This window comes from Choloepus didactylus, chromosome 10 (genome assembly GCF_015220235.1).
Source record: "Choloepus didactylus isolate mChoDid1 chromosome 10, mChoDid1.pri, whole genome shotgun sequence".
Taxonomy (NCBI): domain Eukaryota; kingdom Metazoa; phylum Chordata; class Mammalia; order Pilosa; family Megalonychidae; genus Choloepus; species Choloepus didactylus.
The window spans coordinates 84,316,463-84,339,354 of NC_051316.1; the positions used below are offsets into that span (position 1 = coordinate 84,316,463).

Below are 22,892 nucleotides of genomic sequence, written 5' to 3' on the forward strand. Positions count from 1 at the left end.
CGAGTGGGCCCCCCTTCTCAGCTGTGATCTTCCAGGACCTCTGCTGAGGGAAGGCTGTGCTACATCACAAGTGCGCACCGTCCCTCAAGGGAAGCCCTGGGCTGCTGGGCCGTGCAGGGGCACTCTGAGCCTGATGCAAAGATGACTGAACAGGGTGCCCCCCCCCCCCCCAGTTCCTCCTTCCCAGCTCTGGGACAGCTGGCGTGGTTCTGGGCTGTGGGTATGGCCCCGGGCAGGAGTGTCTCCAGCCCACCAGGGAGCCAGCTGCAAGCAGCGTGGTTTCTTTCTCCTTCTGGCTCTCCCCTCCCCTCCACTCCCCTGGCCCTGAGGGAATCTGCAGCGGGCTCTCCTCCATGCCAGACACTGAGAGGCCAGCTCAGCCCGCTCCTGCCATGCTTCACTGCATGGTTCCCACCGTCGCAACTGCAGCTGCTCCTGGGTTTTTCCTTTTTTTTTTTTTTTTTCTTTAAGAATCAGTCCATCTCCAAACGCCAAGCCCTGGCTTCCCCACACCGCAGCGCGGCCGCAGGTCTTTCAGCCAGCTTACTCGCTTGTATGCAGACTCCCAGTTTCACCAAGTGTATGGCCCCTGTGCTTCTAGCAGACCTTGTCCAGCTGGTGCATCGCTGAAACCGGTATTCTGGGTCACCTTCTGGTTTTTATCTAGTATTTTTCATGGAGGTGTTTTTTTGCCCTGTCTCACCTAGCTGCCTCTGTCAATATTTCTTTTTATGTAACTTGAGCTTTAGATCAAACTGAATAGATTAAGCTTGCAACTCACTTCCTTTATGAGAATTTTCCCTCAACTCTAGTCCTTGTCAACAGCTGGAGATAACCTTTTCCTCCTCTGCTAGCCTTATCACTTTTTCTCTTTCTTTTAAGGCATTTAACTCTTTTTACATTTTATTAAATGTACTTGTACTATTTTTTCTACTAAACCAATTAGATTAGTTTTTTTCAAACTGCAGGTGGGCTATAAAATCAATTTAGTGGGTTACAATTAACATTTTAATAGATGAAATAAATTAGTGTCGTATGCATTGTTTCATGAAGCTTTTGTTTCAGTTTATATGTGATTGTGTATATGTGTCTATTAGATAAAATATAAATTATATTTCCTAAGATAATTTGCAAAATACTATATTAGTTTATACTCTTGAAGACAGTGTGCTTTATAATTTTTTGCAACTCTAGAGTATGCCTAGAATGGTGTCATCTTGCACAATATATAATTTCATTTTTTCTTCCACATATGGTACTATCATTTGGATATTATTTAATTTAAAGAGCTTTGTGAGATATGGGTGACAATCTAAGTTAACTAAATATTACATCTTTGTTTTGCATTTTTTAAAAGATAAATTTAACACATACGTGACCCTGAAAGTACAGAATGTGAAGAGCACAACTGTAGCGGTTCGAGGGGATCAACCTTCCTGGGAACAAGATTTCATGTTGTAAGTATTAGGTAGCTGCATCATGTCTACACATTCCATAATCTTTCCATGATAATTGTGTTGGATTAAACAATTAGAGGCTGATCATTTTGTGTATGTATAAGATGTGTAAATTATGTTAACATTAGTAAATATTCTTTTTGAAACTTCAGAGTTACAGGAACAAGTGAAGTGTGTGGTAGGTGAAATCTTCTGTAGTTTTGTTCTCTTATGGATCCGTATTCTATTCTTACAGATGCAAGTAAATTCCCAGTCAATTTATGGGGTAAAAAATACTACCTTACCATTTTCTTAATTGTCAGAATTAAGATATAGTACAAAGTGCTTAGCATGATATTAAACATAACTTAATCTTTCTTTGATTCTGAGAAGGCTCCTTGAAGGAGTGTGGTTATATATGTGAAAATGCGTGGTTGTGTGTAACTAAGACACCTGCTTTAGAAAATGAAGATTTCTGTGCTTACAGTCCCTTTGCTTTATGGGGTAAAATGTACTACATTTGTCTAATTAATAAAAATGAGTGAATATTGTTATGCAATTTAGTATTTTATGATTGTAGGCTCTGCCTCTGAAAGCTGAATAGTTCTTTTTTTTCCTCCCTGATCTTGTGAATTTTGTTTGTGTTCTAGAAAAGGGGAGAGAAGTATAGAGTTTCATTTTGAATGACTGGACAAATCATTTAGCTTTTTCAAGTGCTAGTTTTCTTATCTGTAAAGGTCTTTCTTAAAAGGTTGTACTTGTTTTTGGGGTGAGATGAGGGATCAAATGAGAAAATATATGTGAAATTGCTTTGCAAGTTTTGAAGTGCAGCTCACAGAGATATAGGGATAATATTTTTTTTTTTTTGTGAGGAAACATTCCAGTCCTCTGGGTTTTTAATATATTGCTTCTTAAAATACCATTTAAGAAGCTTTATTGTAGTAGTCAAAGGGTAAGATTATGAGGGCTTGGGCTAAGGTAGTAGCAGATGGGATAGAGAGGAAAGGATGGACAGAAAGCATTAAAGGAGGTAGAACCAAAAGCACTGTCTTGGATGATTAGGTGAGTGGTGTGTCATTCATTAGGATAGAGATCAAGATAAGATCTGTTATGGACAGGTTTATATTTGAGGTTCTTACAGGACAGGTAGGAGGAGAGGTACTAAAGAAGATAGTTAGAAACATGAACCTGGCACTTAGAGAAGAAGTCTGGGTTGAGATATATTGTAGTCACTTGAAACCATAGGCATAGATGACAAAGCTTAGGAAGAGAGTGGCCTGGGGGTAGAGCCTGGGGAGCCCCAGCATTTAAGGATGAGCAAAAAGAAAGGAATAAGCAGAGAAGGAGAAAGAGACCCAGGAGATATATGTGGCTTGGAAGTCAAGGGAGAACTGTGCTTCAAGAAGAAATACGCCACCAGTGTCAAATGTTTCACTGGTTGCCTCTTTCACACGATTATGATATAGCCTCATTCATTCCTTTTCTCAGAGCAATGTTAGGGTGAGCCCACTTGTTCCATTCTTTACACATGTGTGCAAAGTTACCTATGTACTGTTTACACAAATCTCTTCATGTACCACTATGTTGGCTGTATCATGGTTCTGGCCATGGTCTATGAACCCAGCAATCCTGTTGTCTTCCTGCTTCCAGGTGGCTGTAATAATCACTTAATATTAAAGCTCTTCCAAGCATGTGAAACAGAGTCATCTTCTGCAGCCTCTTCATCAGCAGTAGCTAGTTTATTCTTATGTGTTTGCTTTCCAGTTTCCCATAGCACTTCCTCTTTCGACGCTTCTGTGATTTGTGTGAATTTTCTTTCCTGTCTCCCACCTTAAGATGCCATGTGAATTTTGCCCCCTCACCTTTTGCACATGGATTTTATTAGCTACTTTCTAGTCAACTTTTCTCTGTCTTTCTGCTCCTCTTCCTTTTCCTTTTGCTATTGGCAACTCCATTGCTGGTCTCCTGTCTCCCTTTCTCCTTTTTTTCTTTTCCCTGATGTGTTATATGGCAGTGTCTTCATAGAATACTTTGGTATTCTCCTATTATTTAACTTAATATTTCTTTATCTTATTTCCAGCACTAAATTATTTATTTTTTCAGGACAAAGAGGGCATCTTCACTTTTTTTAGTAGGCGTTTGCCTAGCCCAGAATTTTGTAGAGGTATGTTGATTGAGTTAATTAGTAGAGAAAAGAAACCTCTGGGGATGAGGCATAAACAGAGCTCTTAGACTTCTCTTGGTTGAGCCTGCTGAGCAGACACAGATGAGATGAGAGGCTTCTTATAGAATACATCATTGTTGTTTGGGTCTTATTTCATGGAGATTTCTCTGAAGAAAATATTTCTTTAAGTCAAGCTCTGGCTATTTCTTTTATCTATTGGCTTGAGATGTTATTTAGGATTTGCTTTGGGAATATAATATATTTGTCCCCAAGCAATTTTTCTTTTCCAGATTCAAATGAAGGAACTCCAGATAGGTTTGTGGGTTTTACATATATATTCCAAGACAGTTTGTTAATTAGGCTGAAACTGACAAAAAGCTTAGTTACTCCACTGTGAACACCCTTAGTGTCTGAGTTAATCATCTACTTTGTGGCTTTGATTAGTTCTCTGGATAGTTAGAAATTTTTGGAGACAGGAACTTGATCTTATAGTCTGTGTCTCTGCCAGAGTCCAAAGTACCAAGCCATATGTGTTACAGATGCTCAGGAAATATTAATTAAATGTATGAATGAACTCAGTACATTCTGTACTCTATGCATGTAAAAGGGGAGAAAATTTACTCATATGCAACATACTTGGCACAAATTCTAGGACTATAATTCCACATCCAAAATTTGTGAATCTGAGAACAATTATTTCAATATTACAAGAGAGAAGCCAAGGTTCCTTTAAAGCACACACTTGGAATTTCTGTATGTGACGAATAACTGTAACTTTATTGAGAATTCTTTCTGCTTTTTCTGCTGAAATTGCCCTTTTCTCATTTTTCTTGCCTTTCTTGCATCTTCCTTCAAATAACCTTGTGTTTCTATAAGAGCTTTCTGGAGAAAGTTTTTAGCGTTAATATAAGTTTTTGAATGTTCCACCTTAAGACTCTAAGTATGTTTGAGTTAGCCCTTTCAAGCACCTTTCGTGCCGCATATGATACTGCTTTTGCAAAGTAGTTAGCTGGCTTTTTCAGGAATAATGCCTTTAAAAATTTTTTTTCTGGTTATTATTATAGGACGGTCATTATGTTTATCATTATCCTGTGATAATTACTGTTCCCGTTTGCTAATGCCACTGTTATGCAAAATACCAGAGATGGATTGGCTTTTATAAAGGGGATTTATTAAGTTACAAGTTTACAGTTCTAAGTGTCCAAATTAAGGCATCAAAAAGATGATACCTTCTCTGAAGAACAGCCAATGGGGCGTTTAGAACCCCTCTATCAGCTGGAGAGGCACATGACTGGCATCTACTGATCCTTTGCTCCTGGATTGTGTTTCAAAATGATGTTCTCCAAAACGTCTCTGGGCTTTTGCCTTAGCTCCTCTCTCTCAGCTCCTATGTGTTGTTGCTTCTTTCTCCCAGGGCATTTCTCTCTAAACACCTGGGGATGCTGTCTTAGCTTCTCTAAGGCAAACTCTGGACTTCATCTCTTAGCTTAGCCCACATCTCCAGGCATCTCTCAGTGTCAGCAGTGGCTCTGGAGCTCTCTTAAGTAGTCCAGTGAACTAATCAAGACACACCTTGAATGGGTGGGGTCCACACCTCCATGGAAATAATTCAGTCAGAGGTTTCACCCTAATCAACAGATTAATCAGTCTGCCCCCTCAAGATTGCATTAAAGAATATGGCTTTTCTGGGGGGCATAACATATCCAAACTGACACAATCACTTTGTTTATAGGTGACTGTGCCTAGTTTAGCTGAGAATGACCAATGACCAATGAGTCCCCCAGGGACTGAGTGGCATGAACTGGCATAACCTAGTGTCCCTCACCTGCCTGTAACTGCATGTTCTCATCAAACTTTGATGTTCTCAGGGACCCTTTTACTTCTGCTTGGATGCCCTTTCATAAATATCTTAAATAGGACTTACCTTTTCCTAAAAGTTTCCTAAGTATAGTCCATAGAAATACATTTTATATGTTATAATAAAACATAAAACTGTTCCCTTTAGGTGGAAATTGTAGACAGGCAGGCCTAGCAGCAATGCCCTTGTCAGCTGGCCTCATACTTTGTGCAACTGTATTAGTCTAACCATGATCATAGTTCCAAAGGGGAGGAACTTGAGTGACAAAGGCATTTTAACATGGATACCTTGTATAGGTTTCTAGAAACTGAAAGAATGTAGTATTCTGGGACATTTTCATTTTCCATGATAACAGGAAAAGGTAGTTGTGCTGGTTTGGATATATTATGTCCCCCCTAAAGCCATATTCTTTAATGCAATCTTGTGGGGGCAGACTTATTAATCTTTTTGATTAGGGTGTGACCTCTTGATTGAGTGTTTCCATGGAGATTTAGCCCTGCCCATTCAGGGTAGGGCTTGATTAGTTCACTGGAGTATTTAAGAGAGCTAAGAGAGACCCAGATGCTTCCTGGCACTTACAGATGCTAGCCCAGAGTTTGCTCCAGAGACGCTAAGAGAGAAAAGCCCAGAGACATTTTGGAGAAAGCCACTTTGAAATGCAACCCGGGAGAAAAGGGACAGCAGATGCCAGCCACGTGCCTTACCAGCTGACAGAGCTGTTCCGGACACCACTGGCCGTTCTTCAGTGAAAGTATGATCCTATTGATTCCTTAATTTGGACATTTTCCTGGCCTTCAGACTGTAAATTTTAACCTAATAAACCTCCTTTATAAAAGCCAATCCATTTCTGGTATTTTGCATAACAGCAGCATTAGCAAACCGGAACAGTATTCAAGGTTTAGCAAAATAGGAGATGTTACTTTCATATTATCTGGTTTTCCTCAAGGGGCTCTCTTCTTTCCTCTAGTGAGATTAGTCGCCTGGACCTGGGTCTAAGTGTGGAAGTATGGAACAAAGGACTGATCTGGGACACCATGGTGGGGACTGTGTGGATTGCACTGAAGACTATTCGTCAGTCAGATGAGGTCAGTCAGTGCATTGCCTGTTTGGAGGTATGGTTCTAGCCCTTGCTCCTCCTGCTCCTAGCTCCACCTCAACTGTATTAATATTCATCCACACAGCTCAGATCACTCTGCCCCCTTTCTATTTAGAGAGCATGCAACCAGTCTATTCGTAACATCAAAAGAAGTTCCAGGGATTTTATTTAAATTAGGTCTTCCCTATGCTCTATGACTGAACTCACTCCAGAACTCTTCAGCCTTATTAGGTAGACACCCCCTTCTGGCTACTCTGTGTATGTTTGTGTGTAGAGGAGATTGGGTGTGAGAGGGTGAGAATGGGTGTGTGTGCACACATGTATGCTTGAGTGAGAGGGGTCACGGAGGGGGCAGAGAGAGAGTGTGGTGTGTGTGTGGGGGGATGGTGGTGGAGGGGAGCGAGGGAGGCAGAGGGAGTCTGTGTGTCACATAGGGTCCCTGTGGTTTCTGCATTTCCCTCTAAGACACTGTCATGGGAGGAGTCCCATTAAACTTCCTTAGTCAGTGGCTGCATCCCATTCCCTGCTTTGTTTCTTTGAGTCACCAATTCCCATGGGATTGATTTTAGTCTTCCTTCTTGTGCCAGTTTGAGTGTATTGTGTCCCCCAAATGCCATTATCTTTGTGGTCTTTTGGGGCAGAAGTTTTTGGTGCTTGTTGGATTTGCTTGGAATGTGCCCCACCCAGCTGTGGGAGATGATTCTGATGAGATGTTCCCATGGAGGCATGGCCCCGCCCATTCAGGGTGGGCCTTGATCAGTGGAGCTATATAAATGAGCTGACTCAAAGAGAGGGAACGGAGTGCAGCTGGGAGTGATGTTTTGAAGAGGAGCAAGCTTGCTAGAGAGGAACGTCCTGGGAGAAAGCCGTTTTGAGGCTGGAGCTTTGGAGCAGACGCCAGCTGCCTTCCTAGCTAGCAGAGGTTTTCCGGACGCCATTGGCCATCCTCCGGTGAAGGTACTTGATTGCTGAGGTGTTACCTTGGACGCTTTGTGGCCTTAAGACTGTAACTGTGTAGTGAAATAAACCCCCGTTTTATAAAAGCCTATCCATCTTTGGTGTTTTGCATTCTGCAGCATTAGCAAACTAGAACACTTCTTCCGCATGCAATCCTAGTTTAAGGAATTACCAAGCTTGGTAATGGCTATTCACACAGGCTCAATACATTTTCAGAGCTGAACTCCTACTCAATTTTCCCAAATTAGACAATACCTCAGATAGCAGCATTTCCTCATAACACCCACTTTGCACCTGGAGAGAATCTATTGTATTCCTATTTGGGTTTAACATGGTCTTTGAGTTCTCTCTGGAAGACAGGATGGTAAAGCTTTGCCACCATTTCCTGTAGTTCTTTTAGTTACAGTTAATTATCTACTCCTCCTGGCAGGTAGACAGTTCATTTTAATTGTGGCCCCAGTTCAATTTTATTTAACCAGCAATGTTAGTAGTTCTTTACTGGTTAGAAGCAGTGATATATATCATTAAGTGACAGTCATTAAAAATTGTGCAGATTGAATATTGATCTATGGAGATGCTTAGTTTTAGAGTTTGATTCTCTGGAAATTCTATCCTCAGTGGATCTGTGGAGAGCTGAGCACAGTTAAAGCTGTTCTCCTCACCAAAGTTGTGTGCTGCAGAGCGAGGCAGGTGGTGATAGAGGTGTGTTTGCTGCAGTAGTATGTTTGCCTCATCAGGATGTGGGTGACCCTCAGAAGCTGTCCAACAAGGAGCTTCATTCAGAGAATAATATCTGTCTCTTTAACCAAGAGGGGAGCCATGAAAAATAAAACTTTAATCTTGCATCTCTGTTTTCTAGGAAGGGCCTGGGGAGTGGTCCACATTGGAAGCAGAGACATTAATGAAAGATGACGAGGTCTGTGGAACTAAAAACCCAACCCCCCATAAAATTTTGCTTGATGCAAGATTTGAATTGCCTTTTGGTGAGTCTATTTGATTAGATTTTAAAACCGTTTAATACCTTTTACCAAATTGTTTGAAATTATTTGTTTTTTGCTTCATTAATGTGTATTTTGTCTCCTCAGCTATCTCCTTTGGGGGCATTTTGTGTTCTTCCACTCTATTCCCCGTAATACCTATCCCAGGACATGGTATAAAGTAGACTCTAAAATGGCGCTGATTAAAGAATCCACACTGAAAGCATTCCTCTTTAAGTCATTTAGTTTTCTGTGACTATTTGTTAAAATGGCTTATAAAAATATATGCTTGTCAGAGAAAATTAATGATTCTATTGAAAATACTTTGACATTTATTGTCTTAAAGTCTTTATATGCCTTATGATTTCGCAATTTAAACATTGAAGTAGCACTGGTAAATAGGATAGTAATTTAAAAAAATAACTTTAAAAAATCACAAAAATAATACATACTCATGGTAAAAATTCAAATACTATGGAAATGTATATGGATAAAAAGAAGTTTCTCTTCCCATTTTCCTTCAACCTCCTTTGCATCCCCTAGAGGTAAACGACCGTTGACTTTCTTGTGTCTTGGTTAGAAATTTTCTAGAAATTTATCTTGGTAAAAAATTGGATCATACTGTATATACCATGTATACTGTGATACATATTGTTGTATAAACTGCTTGAAGATATATCTTGGACACTGTTTCATGTTATACTTAATAGCCTATCTCACTCATTTGAACAACTGTTTATATCATAATTTATCTAAAGAATCCTTAACTGATGGACATGTAGTTGTTTCCAGTTTTTTGTTTTGTTTTGTTTTTGCATTTTTGCATAATAATAGAACAACTTAATATATCTGTGCCCATAGATGAGTCGTACGTTCCTAAAAGTAGAGTTGCTGGGTCGAAGGGTATGTGAATTTTTACTTTTCATAGATACTGCCAAATTATTGTCAAAAAGTTTTTGTCAGTTTATACTTACCAACCGTGTCTGAGGCATGTCTGTTTCTGCACATCTTTGCCAACATTCTGTATTTCAAAATTTTAAAGCTTTGCCTGTCTGATTGGTTTAAATGGTATATGTCTCTCCTTACACCAGTTACTTAAACCAGTTTGGGGAGCAGGTCTGTGCAGCTTCTCGCACTGCCATGCCAGAAGTCCATCCATTCTTTATTGCATTTTAAACAAACATTCCTCAATTCAGCATGGTGGCATTTACATGTTATATCATTGGTAGCAGTATATATATATACAGTTCTGTCTTTATTTTAAGTTTCTTGAGGGCACTTAGGTAGTTTATTTTGGTATCTCTAGCATCCTTCCTGGTACTTAATAAGTGCCTAATAAATGTTTTTTGAATAAATGTGTAAGTAAAAACACAGATGAGTAAAGTCTTTCTTTGATGCGAGTTACTTGAATGTCCCCTATGATAATCAGATTTGGGGTACAGTTTTAAGAAATTTAATAAAAAATCCTTCCAAAAGAAGAATTTTAGCTTACAGCATGCTGTATTTTGGCAAAAGAAGTTTCTTTTGGAAATTCAGAAACTTGTAAAAATATTCTATTCAGTTATATACCATCATCTTTTAAAAATAATGCCTTTCCATTTTTTACTATATTGAAAGTTCATAAAGCATAGTGTTACGGTGCCTGCGAGTTAAGGTATGAGACAGCCAAACAGAATTTAAAAGAGCCTTTATTAGTCAGCTAGCTGGCGGCTGGCGGCTGCAGCAGGGACCAGAGAGTGCTTGAGACTTATATAGGCAGAAATCACATCCTGAAAATGCAAGCAAGCTACTTTGACAAAAGCAGAGTTGGAGGTTAATTAATGGGTGCTTAAGATCTTTAGCAACCTTGAGAAATTTTCTCAAGGCTGGTGCAATGGTTAATTATTAGAACGGTTACGCTTGGCTAATGCATACATCCGCAAGTCTCACTCCTTAAAACGGCACAGTTTCACTCCCTAAAATGGCACAGTTTCACTCCCTTCCTCTCAGGGCTTTAATGTTTACTTTGCAGTCATTACTGGTTGAGGGGGAAGGGGACTCTCTTGTTACAGATTAAGGGGAGGGAGCCCACTTCACATAGGTAAGCAGAAGGGAAATAAAATTTCTTATCTTACCATCTAGAGATATTTGTTTTTTACATGTTGGTATATTTCTTTTAGTTTTTTCCCCCATGTATATATACATTTTTTCTATAAAATGGTACTGTATATATTACTTTTAAGTTGCTTTATTCACTAAGTAATTATATGGTTACAAAATAAATGTTAAAATAAATGCTATTTATGGTATTTTTAATGGTTGATTATATTTTATTGTATGACTGTACAATATAATAAAAATAACATTTGTTAAGCAATTACTGGGTGCCAATGGGCATGTCACTAAGCATTTACATATGTTATCTCATTTAATTCTCATTTCAATCCTTTGAGGTGGATCCAACTATTACTTCCATTTTAGAGATGAGGAAACTGGAGCAGAGAGTATTTAACTATTTTGCCCAAGACCACATAACTAGTAAATGATAAAGGTGGGATTTAAACTTGAGTAATCTAAATCCAGAGCCTCTGCTTTTTTTTTTTTTTTAATCTTCATTTTATTGAGATATATTCACATACCATGCAGTCATACAAAACAAATCGTACATTCGATTGTTCACAGTACCATTACGTAGTTGTACATTCATCACCTAAATCAATCCCTGACACCTTCATTAGCACACACTCAAAAATAACAAGAATAATAATTAAAGTAAAAAAGAGCAAGTGAAGTAAAAAAGAACACTGGGTACCTTTGTCTGTTTGTTTGTTTGTTTCCTTCCCCTATTTTTCTACTCATCCATCCATAAACTAGACAAAGGGGAGTGTGGTCCTTATGGTTTTCCCAATCCCATTGTCACCCCTCATAAGCTACATTTTTATACAATTGTCTTCGAGATTCATGGGTTCTGGGTTGTAGTTTGATAGTTTCAGGTATCTACCACCAGCTACCCCAATTCTTTAGAACCTAAAAAGGGTTGTCTAAATTGTGCGTAAGAGCGCCCACCAGAGTGACCTCTCGGCTCCTTTTGGAATCTCTCTGCCACTGAAGCTTATTTCATTTCCTTTCACATCCCCCTTTTGGTCAAGAAGATGTTCTCCGTCCCACGATGCCAGGTCTACGTTCCTCCCCGGGAGTCATATTCCACGTTGCCAGGGAGATTCACTCCCCTGGGTGTCTGATCCCACGTAGAGGGGCAGGGCAGTGATTTCACCTTGCAAGTTGGCTTAGCTAGAGAGAGAGGGCCACATCTGAGCAACAAAGAGGCATTCGGGAGGAGGCTCTTAGGCACAATTATAGGGAGGCCTAGCCTCTCCTTTGCAGCAACCGTCTTCCCAAGGGTAAAACCTACGGTAGAGGGCTCAACCCATCAAACCACCAGTTCCCTATGTCTGTGGTCATGTTTGCAACCACTGAGGTGGGGTACAGAGCCTCTGCTTTTAATTTTACCTGTAATATGTTTAACCACTCCTTTGTTGAGTATTTTGATTGTTCAGATTTGTGCTGTGATAATTAGCACTGCAATAAACATTCTTTTAGATCTATACTTCTTTCTACTTAAAACTCTTTTTTGGGGGGAAGGCAGTAATAAATGCACAACGGTTCAAAACAGTATACAGTGAAAGTTAAGTCTCCCTCACAAATTGCTTCCCTTCCTTAAGTTACCACTATTAGTAGTTTCTTTTTTTTTTTTTTTTTTTTTTTGGCTTTTATAAAGGGAGTTCACCTGGCCACACAGTTACAGTCCTAAGATCAAGTGTCCAAGATAAGGGGTCAAAACCAGGCACCTTCACTGGAGGATGGCCAGCGGCGTCCGGAAAACCTCTGTTAGCTGGGAAGGCACGCGGCCGGCGTCTGCTCCAGAGCTCCGGCCTCAAAATGGCCCTCTCCCAGGACGCCCCTCTCTAGGCCGCAGCAGCTCCTCAAAAATGTCACTCTCAGTTGCTCTTGGGGTGTTTATCCTCTCTTAGCCTCTCTGGAGCAAAAGTCTGCTTTCAAAGGCCATCTCCAAAATGTCTCTGTAAGCTGCAGCTCCTCTCTCAGCTCCTGCGCGTTCCCCAAAGTGTCCCTCTTGGCTGCAGCAAGCGAGTAGTTTCTTGCAGTTATCTTTCCGGGAGTCAATCTTTGAATCTATAAACACATATATGTTGGACTCTTTAAAAATATAAATCTATAAACACATATATATACACACCCCGCCCTCTTTGTTTTAAAAAAATAATATCACACTCTAACACATTTTCTGCCCTTGCTGTTTTCCACTGAACAGTATAACTTGGTATATCATTTTCCATTAAGAGCATATAGATCTAGATTAGTAGCTGTGGCTCTTCTCCCCTCTCACTTCTTTTTTTCCTTTCACTTTTTTTTTCAGATTTGCTTTAAAATTGACTTTTTTTTTTCTGAGTAAGCAGACAGAAAATTTTTAAGTACATGTGCAGAGTGGCATGCAACTAGGTTAATGAACCTTGAGGACATTATGTTGAGTGAAATAAGCCAGAAACAAAAGGACAAATATTATATTGTCTCACTCATATAAACTAACTATAATGAGCAAACTCCGAGAATTGAATTCAGGAGCATAGGAATCAGGGGATAGAAAGTGGGCATAGATTGGTCAATCAATGATTAAGGAGTACAGGATGTTCAATAAGGCTCATTGCAAAGGTTCCTAGATTGTAAGTGCTTACAGCAGTCACATCCGTTCCTGAGTTTTAACTGTTACTTCTGAATTCTGAGATGCTGTGCTCTTTGTGTATAACCTGGTCATTCCCTGGAACTTTGGATATCTATGTGACACCTGAGATTCAGAGTTAAGAGTTTTGCAGCTCTGAAAGTCAGCATTAATCCATACAGCAACTGTTAAAGAAACTGAAAAAGAGATCAGACTTCAATTAGAGATGAATGAAATGAATCTGGTTGAGACTAAGGTAAATCAGAATACAGGATAAAGGATGATATTGTCTATATTTTAAAACTTATTGTCTATATTTTAAAACTTCAACTTCTGTTTGAGACCAGGGAAGAGCTGTTTATTTGATCCAACATTTATATTCTCTGTAGCACCCTATCTAATTTAACCTGTCTGGTCACTTTATTTAAACAACCTGATTATGTGGAACTTAGAATAGGGAATAAGATCTTGTTATTCTGTACAGGTTAAGGTAACAGCCTAATACATTCCAGAGTATTTTGGGCAGAAAATAAAGTATTTGCAAAGTCCCCTTGAGGGACTGGGGAAAAATGTGAAACTATTAAATTTCCCCACCTGAGGAATTCCTGATATTCTCTCGAGCATTAGGGACTCCCAATTTAATAAGCCAAGCCCTTGATTTTGAGGCTTGCCCTTATGAAACTTATCTCTGCAATGGTGAAGCTAAGCCTACTTAATACTATGTGTAAGAGTCACCCGCAGAGAACCTCTTTTGTTGCTCAAATGTGGCCCTTCTCTCTAAGCCAACTCTGCAAATAAAGTCACACATACCCCCCCCCCCCCACCATGTGGGACATGACTCTCAGAAGTGTGAGTCTCTCTGGCAATGTGGGACAGGACTCCCAGGGATGAGCCTGGCCCTGGCATCATGAGATTGAGAATGCCTTCTTGACCAAAAGGGGGAAAAGAAATGTAACAAAATAGTTTTAGTGGCTAAGAGATTTCATACTGAGTCTAGAAGTCATTCTGGAGGTACGCTTATGCAAGCTTCAGCCAGATACTGCAAATTGACACAGTATGCCAAGCCCCAACCAATAGTATTCCTGAAAACCCTGAAGAATACCCTAGACTCTATCTAAGATTCTATTAATATTTTACTTAGTACATTTATTGTTTCAGAATTACTCCTATGCCAGATAAGCCCCGAAACCTAGAGGTACTGGTGTCTCCAAGAACATCAACCAGTTTCATTCCTCTACCCCTTTCCAGCAGGAAGAAGTTAAATGGTCATTTCCAGATATCCCTGGAGATTGAGAGAATGATTAAATGAGAGGGAGGAGGTGTAACTGAGAAATTAGGATTTAACAAATGATTATGACTACTGACCATTATATAGATACTTCTTTTTACTTTCTAGTATATTAGAATAGCTAGAAGGAAATACCAGAAATTGTTGATCTGTAATCCAGTAGCCGTGATCTTTGATAATGATTGTATAGCTATACAGCAAAAAAAAAAAAAAAAAAAAAAAAGTCAGTTGCCTGTATTTGTATGGATCCACTTATGGATAGTTTATTCTATTCCGCTGATGTGTATATCTATCTCTGACAATACTACACTGTCTTAGTTAACCTACTTTTATTGTAAGTCTTAAAATTGGGTAGAGTGCAATACTAGAGATCAATAAGGTGGGGGGAATAAGGGGTATGGGATGTTTGGGGTTTTCTTTTTCCTTTTTATTTTTTTCTGGATGAGTACAAATGTTCTAAAATTGATCATGGTGATGAATACAGAACTATGTCATGATACTGTTAACCATTGATTGTATACTTTGGATGGATTGTATGGTGTGTGAATATATCTCAAAATTACATTAAAAAAAAAAAGAAATAGCATATGGGTATTCTTGCAAGGAAGCAGAAGCAAGAGGCCAGAGGGCCTGGCACTGTTGGGTTCTCTGTTTTGATAGATTTTTGTTCCTTTTGTAATATTTATTATCTATTTTCCTACCCTCCCCTTTTTCCTCTTTCATTGATGCTTGATCTTAGATGACTCACTCAGGAGGGGTTGGTTGCCTCACCCTTCTCCCTCCTTTGTGGTGCTTGATGGGAGATCAGTCACTCAGGCAGGGTCGGTTGGCCCCAGGTGCTGTTTCTTGCTGTTCTTCTCAGAGATATCTTTCTCCTTGTGGCCAGACCATACAATTGACGTTTTCAACAAGCTTTTTTCCCTTAAATTTAAAAAAAAAAAATTTTACAAACACTCGTCTTTACCCCCTCTACCTTCCTCTCTCCCATAACCTCTAATCTGCTTTCTAGCTCTGTGAACTTCTGGTTTCCAGCCATCTCTTATAAGTGATATGCAATTTTTGTGTCCTTATGTGTCTTGCTTATTTCATTTAGCATAATGTTTTCAAGGTTCTCCCATGTTGCAGCATGTCTCATAACTTCATTTTCTTCTTATGGCTGAATAATATTCCATTATATGTATGTAACACATTTTGTTTAGGCATTCATTTGTTGATGGGCGCTACCAGTTTTAGGCAGTTGTGAATAATGCTGCTATAAATGTTGGTATACAAGTATCTATGACCCTGTTTTCGCTCTCTTTGCGTATATACCTAGGAGTGGGATTGCTGAGTCAAATGGTAATTTGATATTAAACTTTTTTTCTTTAGTTTTTTTTTTAATTAGAAAAGTTGTAGGTTTATAGAAATTTCATTCAGAGTTCTCATATACCATCCCCCTTCTCCACTGTTTTCCCTATTCATAACACTTTGCATTAGTGTGGGTAATTCATATGGTAATTCTATACTTAACTTTCTGAGGAACTGCCAAACTGTTTTCCATAGCAGCTGCACCATTTTACATCCCCACCAACAGTGCAACAGTGCACTAGAGTTCAATTTCTCTGCATCCTCTCCAACACTTATTTCCTGTTTTTTGTTTAAATAATAGTCATTCTTGTGAGTATGAAGTGGTATCTCATAGTGGTTTTAATTTTGATTTGTATTTCCCTGATGGCTATAATGATGTTAAGCATGTTTTCATGTATTTATTTGCCATTTGCATATCTTTTTGGAGAAATTTCTATTCAGGTTCTTTGCCCATTTTTTAATTGGGTTGTTTGTTTTTTTGTTGTTGCATTGTAAAAGTTCTTTATATATTCTGTATATTAAAACCTTATACAATATATGGTTTGAAACTATTTTATCCCATTCTTATGTTGTCTTTTTACTTCCTTGATAATTTCCTTCAATGTATAAAAGTTTTTGATTTTGATGAAATCAAATTTATTGTTTCTTTTGTTGCTCATGCTTTTGATGTCAGTGTAAGAATCAGTTGCCAAATCCCAGGTGGTGAAGATTTGCCCTTATGTTATCTTCTAAGAGCTTTATAGTTTTAGTTCGTATATTTAGGTCTTTGATCCATTTTGAGTTGACTTTTGTATGTGGTATGAGGTAGGAGTCTAATTGTATTTGTCTGTATATGGAAGTCCAGTTTTCCTGACACCATTTGTTAAAGAGACCATTCTTTCCCCACTATGTGTACTTAGCACCCTTGTTAAAAATCAGTTGGCCTTAGATGTGTAGGTCTATTTCTGGATTTTCAGTTTTGTTCTACTGATCTATTTGTGTGTCTTTGTGCCAGTATCACACTGTTTTGATTACTGTCACTTTGTAATAATTTGACATCAGGAAGTGTGAGTCTTCCAGCCCCGTTCTTCTTTTTCAAGACTGTTTTTGGCTATTCAGGGCCCCTTCCAATGCCATACAAATTTGAGGATAACTTTTTCTTTTTCTGCAAAAAAGGCTGTTGGAATTTTCATAGGGAGTGCATTGAATTTGTATATTGCTTTGTGTAATATTGACATATTAGCAATGTTAACTTTTCCAATCCATGAACATGGGATGTCTTGCTGTTTATCTAGATCTTATTTAATTTCTTTCAGCAATGTTCTGTAGTTCTCAGTATACAAGTCTTTTGTATCCTTAGTTAAATTTATTCCTAGCTATTTTATTCTTTTAGATGGTATTGTAAATGGAATTCTTTTCTTAATTTCCTCTTTGAATTGTTAATTACTAGTGTATAGGAATGCACTTGATTTTTTTGCCTTGCTCTTGTACCCTGCTACTTTGCTGAGTTCATTTATTAGCTCTAATAGTTTTCTTCAGGATTCCTTTGGATTTTCTTTTTTTTCTCTTATAGAAATAGAAAACTTTATTATATAAAGACATCAAAATTATCTGAAATGAAAAAAAATCAGTAAAATAAAACAGAATTTGGAAGGAATGTTGGTTTTTAGAAAAAATTGAGTTCAGAATTGTCTAAAACTTTAATTGTAGCTTTCTCTTTGAGGTTAAGAAGATTATCGTTATTATAGTTACTATTTTTGGAGATTTCCCTAAGTTGCCATCCAAGCAGCCATCTTTACTCTCAGATTCTGTTTGACCTTGGAACAATCTTCCACTGATAAGATATTTCCTTAAGCCTCGCTAGACCTCTACAGTACCCTATAGTCCCTGTTCTTTTATCTCTTTGATTATCACAACTTAGTTTCTTCTGCTATATCCTCATCTGGTATTCTCTTAAATAGCCTTTTCCCAGGGCCTTGTCATGGTCTCTTTTTCCCTCCCTTTCGCTTACTTCCTGGGCAGTCTCATCTACTTTCTTTTTTTTTTTTTGGCTTCAGAAACTTTAATCTTTTTTTATTAGAAGTATTTATATTCTCTGAAAAGCATTCCATTTCTGAATTATATTAACAGCTGAATATTAGTGGATAACAAACATCTTAAAAAATTATTGGTATGAAATTCAAAATAATTATCATAGAAAAGCAACATGTCAACGTTTAATAGATTATACAGTGTAACAGCTGAATATTAGTGGATAACAAACATCTTGAAAAATTATTGGTATGAAATTCAAAATAATTATCATAGAAAAGCAACACATGACAACATTTAATAGATTTTACACTGTTATTCTCAAGGGATATGGGAAGTGGGTGTCAGAGCTACAAAAGTTCATTAACAAAAGTATTTTTCTAACTTTATAACAAAGTTTAAGAGGAAAGAATTAACCTTAGAATGTAGTATGGACGGTAACAACATAATTTTCTAAAAACCACCCTTGGTTGGTTTTTCTTTCAGAGGTTTCCAATAGATTCTTTTTTTTTTTTTAGCTTTTTTTTTTTATTAAAAAGCAAACAAACAATAAAACATTTCCAACAAAACCAAAACAAAGGAATAAGAAAAACAAATAACCTAAAATAACTACATTGCTTCCAGCATGTTCCTGTTATACCCTTCAAAAGTTAACAAAACATAGTCATTCCTGAGCATTCCCATAACATTAAGATTAACAGATAAATTAATCTGTTTGTATTAGATTATTGTTTCCCCTTCACTAGTTGCTGTCTATCACTAAGTCCGCTACATTCTACGATATAAAACATTTATTTTACATTTTTCACAGAGTTCGTATTAGTGGTAACGTACAATAGCTCTCTTTTTGTGCCTGGTTTATTTCACTCAGCATTATGTCTTCGAGGTTCTCCTTTGGATTTTCTTTATGTAAGATCATGTTGTTTACAAATAGGGTTAGTTTTACTTCACTTAGAGTAGTTCTAATATGCTATACAATAGAGCTTTGGATCTGATACAAGAATTCAGAAATATAAAACAGAACAACTATAAAAGTAGGAAGCATTTGAATAGCATTTCCTCAGAAACAGCTGCTAACTCTGTATCATTCCGATGTGGATTCCTAAAGTCATTAGAGGCAAAATGCATCTTTTTTTCCCCCTTTGCTAGATCACTGGCATTTCTTCAAAAGCTATAAAGCCATGACCGCATGTCGTAGGAGTCTCTATAATGTTAACAGAAGCTCCAAATACCAAGCCAATCAAAGATGGGAGAGGACAGGGTAATCATAAAGGCGAAGGGTCCAAAGGTGGTTGTGTTACTAAGAACTTGCCCTTTCCAAAATGTGAAAGTCATAGTGCCTCCTGCTTGTTCTCAGCTTAAACTTGTTAACTGAGTTAATTTGTTTTTTCAGTGCATTCTTTGCAGCTGAAATGGAGGGGAATGTGGCTGAGATGGTGTATGTGGAGGCCAAGTCACTGGGTTTAGAGCACTCAGGATTGACAGTGTTGTCCCCGCTGCCACAGCAGAGGGGGTGACGATGTGGCTGGGACTGGGGATCCCAGAGCCACCAGATCTCAGCGCCAATTTTAAAGAGTTCTCCAAAAAGTTTCTCGGCTTCTGTGTGCGTAATTCCATCTGGTAGTTCAGTAATTTCCAAAACTTTCCCAACAACTGCTTCTCTGGCTCCAAGGCAGTGGATGCAGCCTTTTTAGCTTGTTTCCTTCCTTGGTTTCCATGCCTGTTGCCAGCGTGACCCTGTTGGTTTGGAATGTGTCCTTGCAGAAGAGCAGGAGGGTTGTACTGCAGTGGCTGGCCAAGTAATGGATTCTGGCATCTCCTTGCCCAGGGACAAAAGGTCTAGAAAAGTGGGGCATGATGGAAAGCGGTGGTCTGAAGGGACGTACAGTTTTCAGGATAGATAGCTGAGCTGCTGCTGGCGACTGAGCTGGTGAGATAATGGGACTACTGAGTTGAGGGCTGTGCTGGACAATATTGTCAACATAGCTAAATTTCACACACTTCTGTCCTCTCTGGTGATCACAGTAATATTTGTTTTGTTTCTACTGGGGAGGTGAGTGGGCAGTGAGACTGTGGGTTGTTTGGTACGCTGAGCTGCATCATCACCACTCCTCCACCAGGGGGTGGAGGTGGCACAGCTGCACAATGGTGACTTTGAAGCTGTTGGGAATTGCATGGTGAAATAGTTCGAGGAAATTGTATTTGTTCTGATCCTGGATGTTGCAAGTAACCTATTGATGACCTTAAGTTATTTTTTTGACCAGGTGGTATGATACTATAGTAAACTGGCATTCCCATTGTGGATATAGATCCTTGGTTAGACTGATGAGGGAACAGAATAGGCTATTGATAAGTCTGGTGGGCAATTCCTTGAGAACCTTGAGGCAGTGAAAACTGATAGGATGGCACTGAAGGATAGGGGATGACAACTCCCTGAATCTGATTTCCAGTGCTGTTGGGTTGGCCACTGACTAGGCTCTGACTCTGGGGTTGCTGAACTCCAACTATTCCTTGGTAGTTTTGCTGTTGGTTGGGCATAACTTGATAACCTGTCTGCTGTGCAGGCTGTGGCAGTGGCTGGTTTAGATGTGAATTGTAATGGACAGAAGGGACTGGGTGATACTGAGGTTGACTAGAATGACAGTGGCTTGGAGCACAGTAACAGGCTGGCATCTGTGGTGAGGGCTGCTGAATGCACCCCTGTGGCTGGAGCACGGCCTGGCTGATGGGATAACTGGAGGGAGTAGAGATGGGCTGCCCGGGCGGGAGGGGAGGAAGAGGTGGGGGTGGGGACAGTGGAGGATGTGGCCGAGGGGCTGCTGCCATGATATAACCAGACTGCTTTGGGGACTGAAGAACAACAGTGGACTGGAACATGGTGGCATGAGGGTCAGAGCTGTCAGCAGATGGCTGGTGGGCAAGAGTCATGTGGCTAAACTGAGATCCAAGGTTGTCCTGTGGGAAAATGTGATTAGCTGCTTGTTATTGAGGTAGTGGGTATGGCAGAGGTGGTTGTGGAAGTCCAGGCACTTGGGTTCTAACTGGTTGCTGTGTCATAGGAGGATTATACACAACTGGGCTCCCGTCTGGGTTTATGAATGGCTGGGCTGTTTTTGAAAGCCTGCCTATGCTTTTGTTGCTTCCAGAACTATCACCTCTTGTTAGGACTGAAATTCCACTGAAGCTGCTGGCTTTGGTTATAGCAGGCTTTAAATTTTGGAGAGAGCTATCTGAATCTGTGCTGCTCCATGGTCAAGATTCAGAGTACTTCAGCTCATTCTCAGTGCTGCTTTGATGGTGATTTGTTGATTTCCCTGAAGCATCTTTATTAACTCTAAATATTTGTCGTCTTTGCTGGGTACCACTACCATCCTCACCTTGAATTCTTTTGTCAGTAATATAATTCTCTTGGGAACACAGGGAATCTTGGGAAAATATTCGATCTCTAGCTCTCTGATATTCTTCTCTTCTATAGGTTTGCTTCTTCTGTTATCTTTCAGTTGTATCTCATCTGGTTATCATCTTCATCAAAGCTAGAGTTATCTCTCTTGAGAAGGTATCATTTCTGAAAGTCTTCACCTTTAACATCCTTAATGTGTTCATTAAATTTCTGATCAGGTATTCTTGTATTGCTAGTTTTGTTTATTATGACAGACTTCCTACTCAATTCCAAAGTAAGTGGCTACTCTGTGTAATAACATCCTATGGTAAGATGTCATTGGGGGGAATTTTTTACAAGGAGACTCATTATTACCAATGGAATCTAAAATTTCTTGTTCCAATTTCAGCAGCATCATTCTGTCCCTAGGATTGTTTTTTAATGTATTTACTGAAAATTCATGTAGATCTATGCCAGTTGAATCAGTGTATTCTTGATTGGAATCTCTTGGTATTTTTCTGGGCAATTTATCCCTGGCTTTTTCTTTTTCTGCTTCATTTTTTGAGGGCTTTTCCTCTTTTTCAAATGATTGTGTTAACTGGATCTGAATTTTCTCCTGGTTCTCCTGTGTTATCTCTGCAGAAAAGGGTGATGGAGATTCTTCACACACTGCAAGGCTCCGAACTAGCTTTTAACTTTGAGCTTGACTGCAAATCAATATTATTGTCAAAACAACATTCATTCTTTTCTGCCAAAATCTTCCCATAGTTTTCTGATTTGATAAGATTTTCAACTCTGGTTGAATCTTTCACTTCTGCCTCCAATCCTTCATTGTTTCAGTTTCATCTTACACAGTAACAGTATCAAGACATCCTCATTAGCAAAGGTTAATTTAGAATTCTACAGGGAACTTGAAGCCTGATGTGTTCTACGGATTTGGGATTGTGGTGTCTGACAAAAATCAAAATAATCCAAGGTTCCTTTTCACAGTTGTCAGCCAGGATGTCAATTGTATTGAAACATCTGGAATCTGGCAGAAGGAGTCCCATGTCCTTGTCACCACTGTAGATTTCTGGATGGAAAGGGACTGTCTTGGATCAGATATATTACCCAAAACATTCCATACCCCACATCCTTCCCTATAATTCATTTACTTTTTGTGCTCACTTTTCTACTCATCTGTCCATACACTGGATAAAGGTAGTGGGAGCCACAGGGTTTTCACTGTCACACGATCACACAGTGTAAGCTATATAGTTATACAGTCATCTTCAAGAATCAAGGCTATGGGGTTACAGTTCAACAGTTTCAGATACTTCCTTCTAGCTATTCCAGTACACCAAAAACTAAAAAGGGATATCGATATAATGCATAAGAATAGCCTCCGGAATTACCTCTCTACTCTGAAATCTCTCAGCCACTGAAACTTTATTTTGTTTCTTTTCTCTAACCCCCTTTTGATCCAAGAAGGCTTTCTCAAGCCCATGATGCCAGGGCCAAGCTCATCCCCGTGAGTCATGTCCCACTTTGCCAGGGAGATTTATACCCTTGGGAGTCATGTCCCATGTACAGGAGAGGGCAGTGAGTTTACCTGCAGAGTTAGCTTAGAGAGAGAACTACATCTGAGGTTCTCTGTGAGTGACTCTCAGGCACAATTATAAGTAGG

At 39.1% G+C, this 22,892-nt stretch overlaps 1 protein-coding gene and 1 pseudogene across 4 annotated transcripts in view; one reads left to right on the forward strand and one right to left on the reverse strand.

Moving 5' to 3' along the window:
- UNC13B (unc-13 homolog B) overlaps positions 1–22,892 on the forward strand; it is a 322,323-nt gene that overhangs the window by 89,875 nt on the left and 209,556 nt on the right. For all 4 annotated transcript variants that reach the window (XM_037850969.1, XM_037850970.1, XM_037850971.1 and 1 more), the window contains exons 3-5: positions 1,358–1,457; positions 6,426–6,543; positions 8,371–8,494. In XM_037850969.1, the coding sequence (XP_037706897.1) occupies positions 1,358–1,457; positions 6,426–6,543; positions 8,371–8,494 (342 nt within the window). The remainder of the gene's footprint in view (positions 1–1,357; positions 1,458–6,425; positions 6,544–8,370; positions 8,495–22,892) is intronic.
- LOC119545457 lies at positions 19,148–22,085 on the reverse strand (annotated as a pseudogene).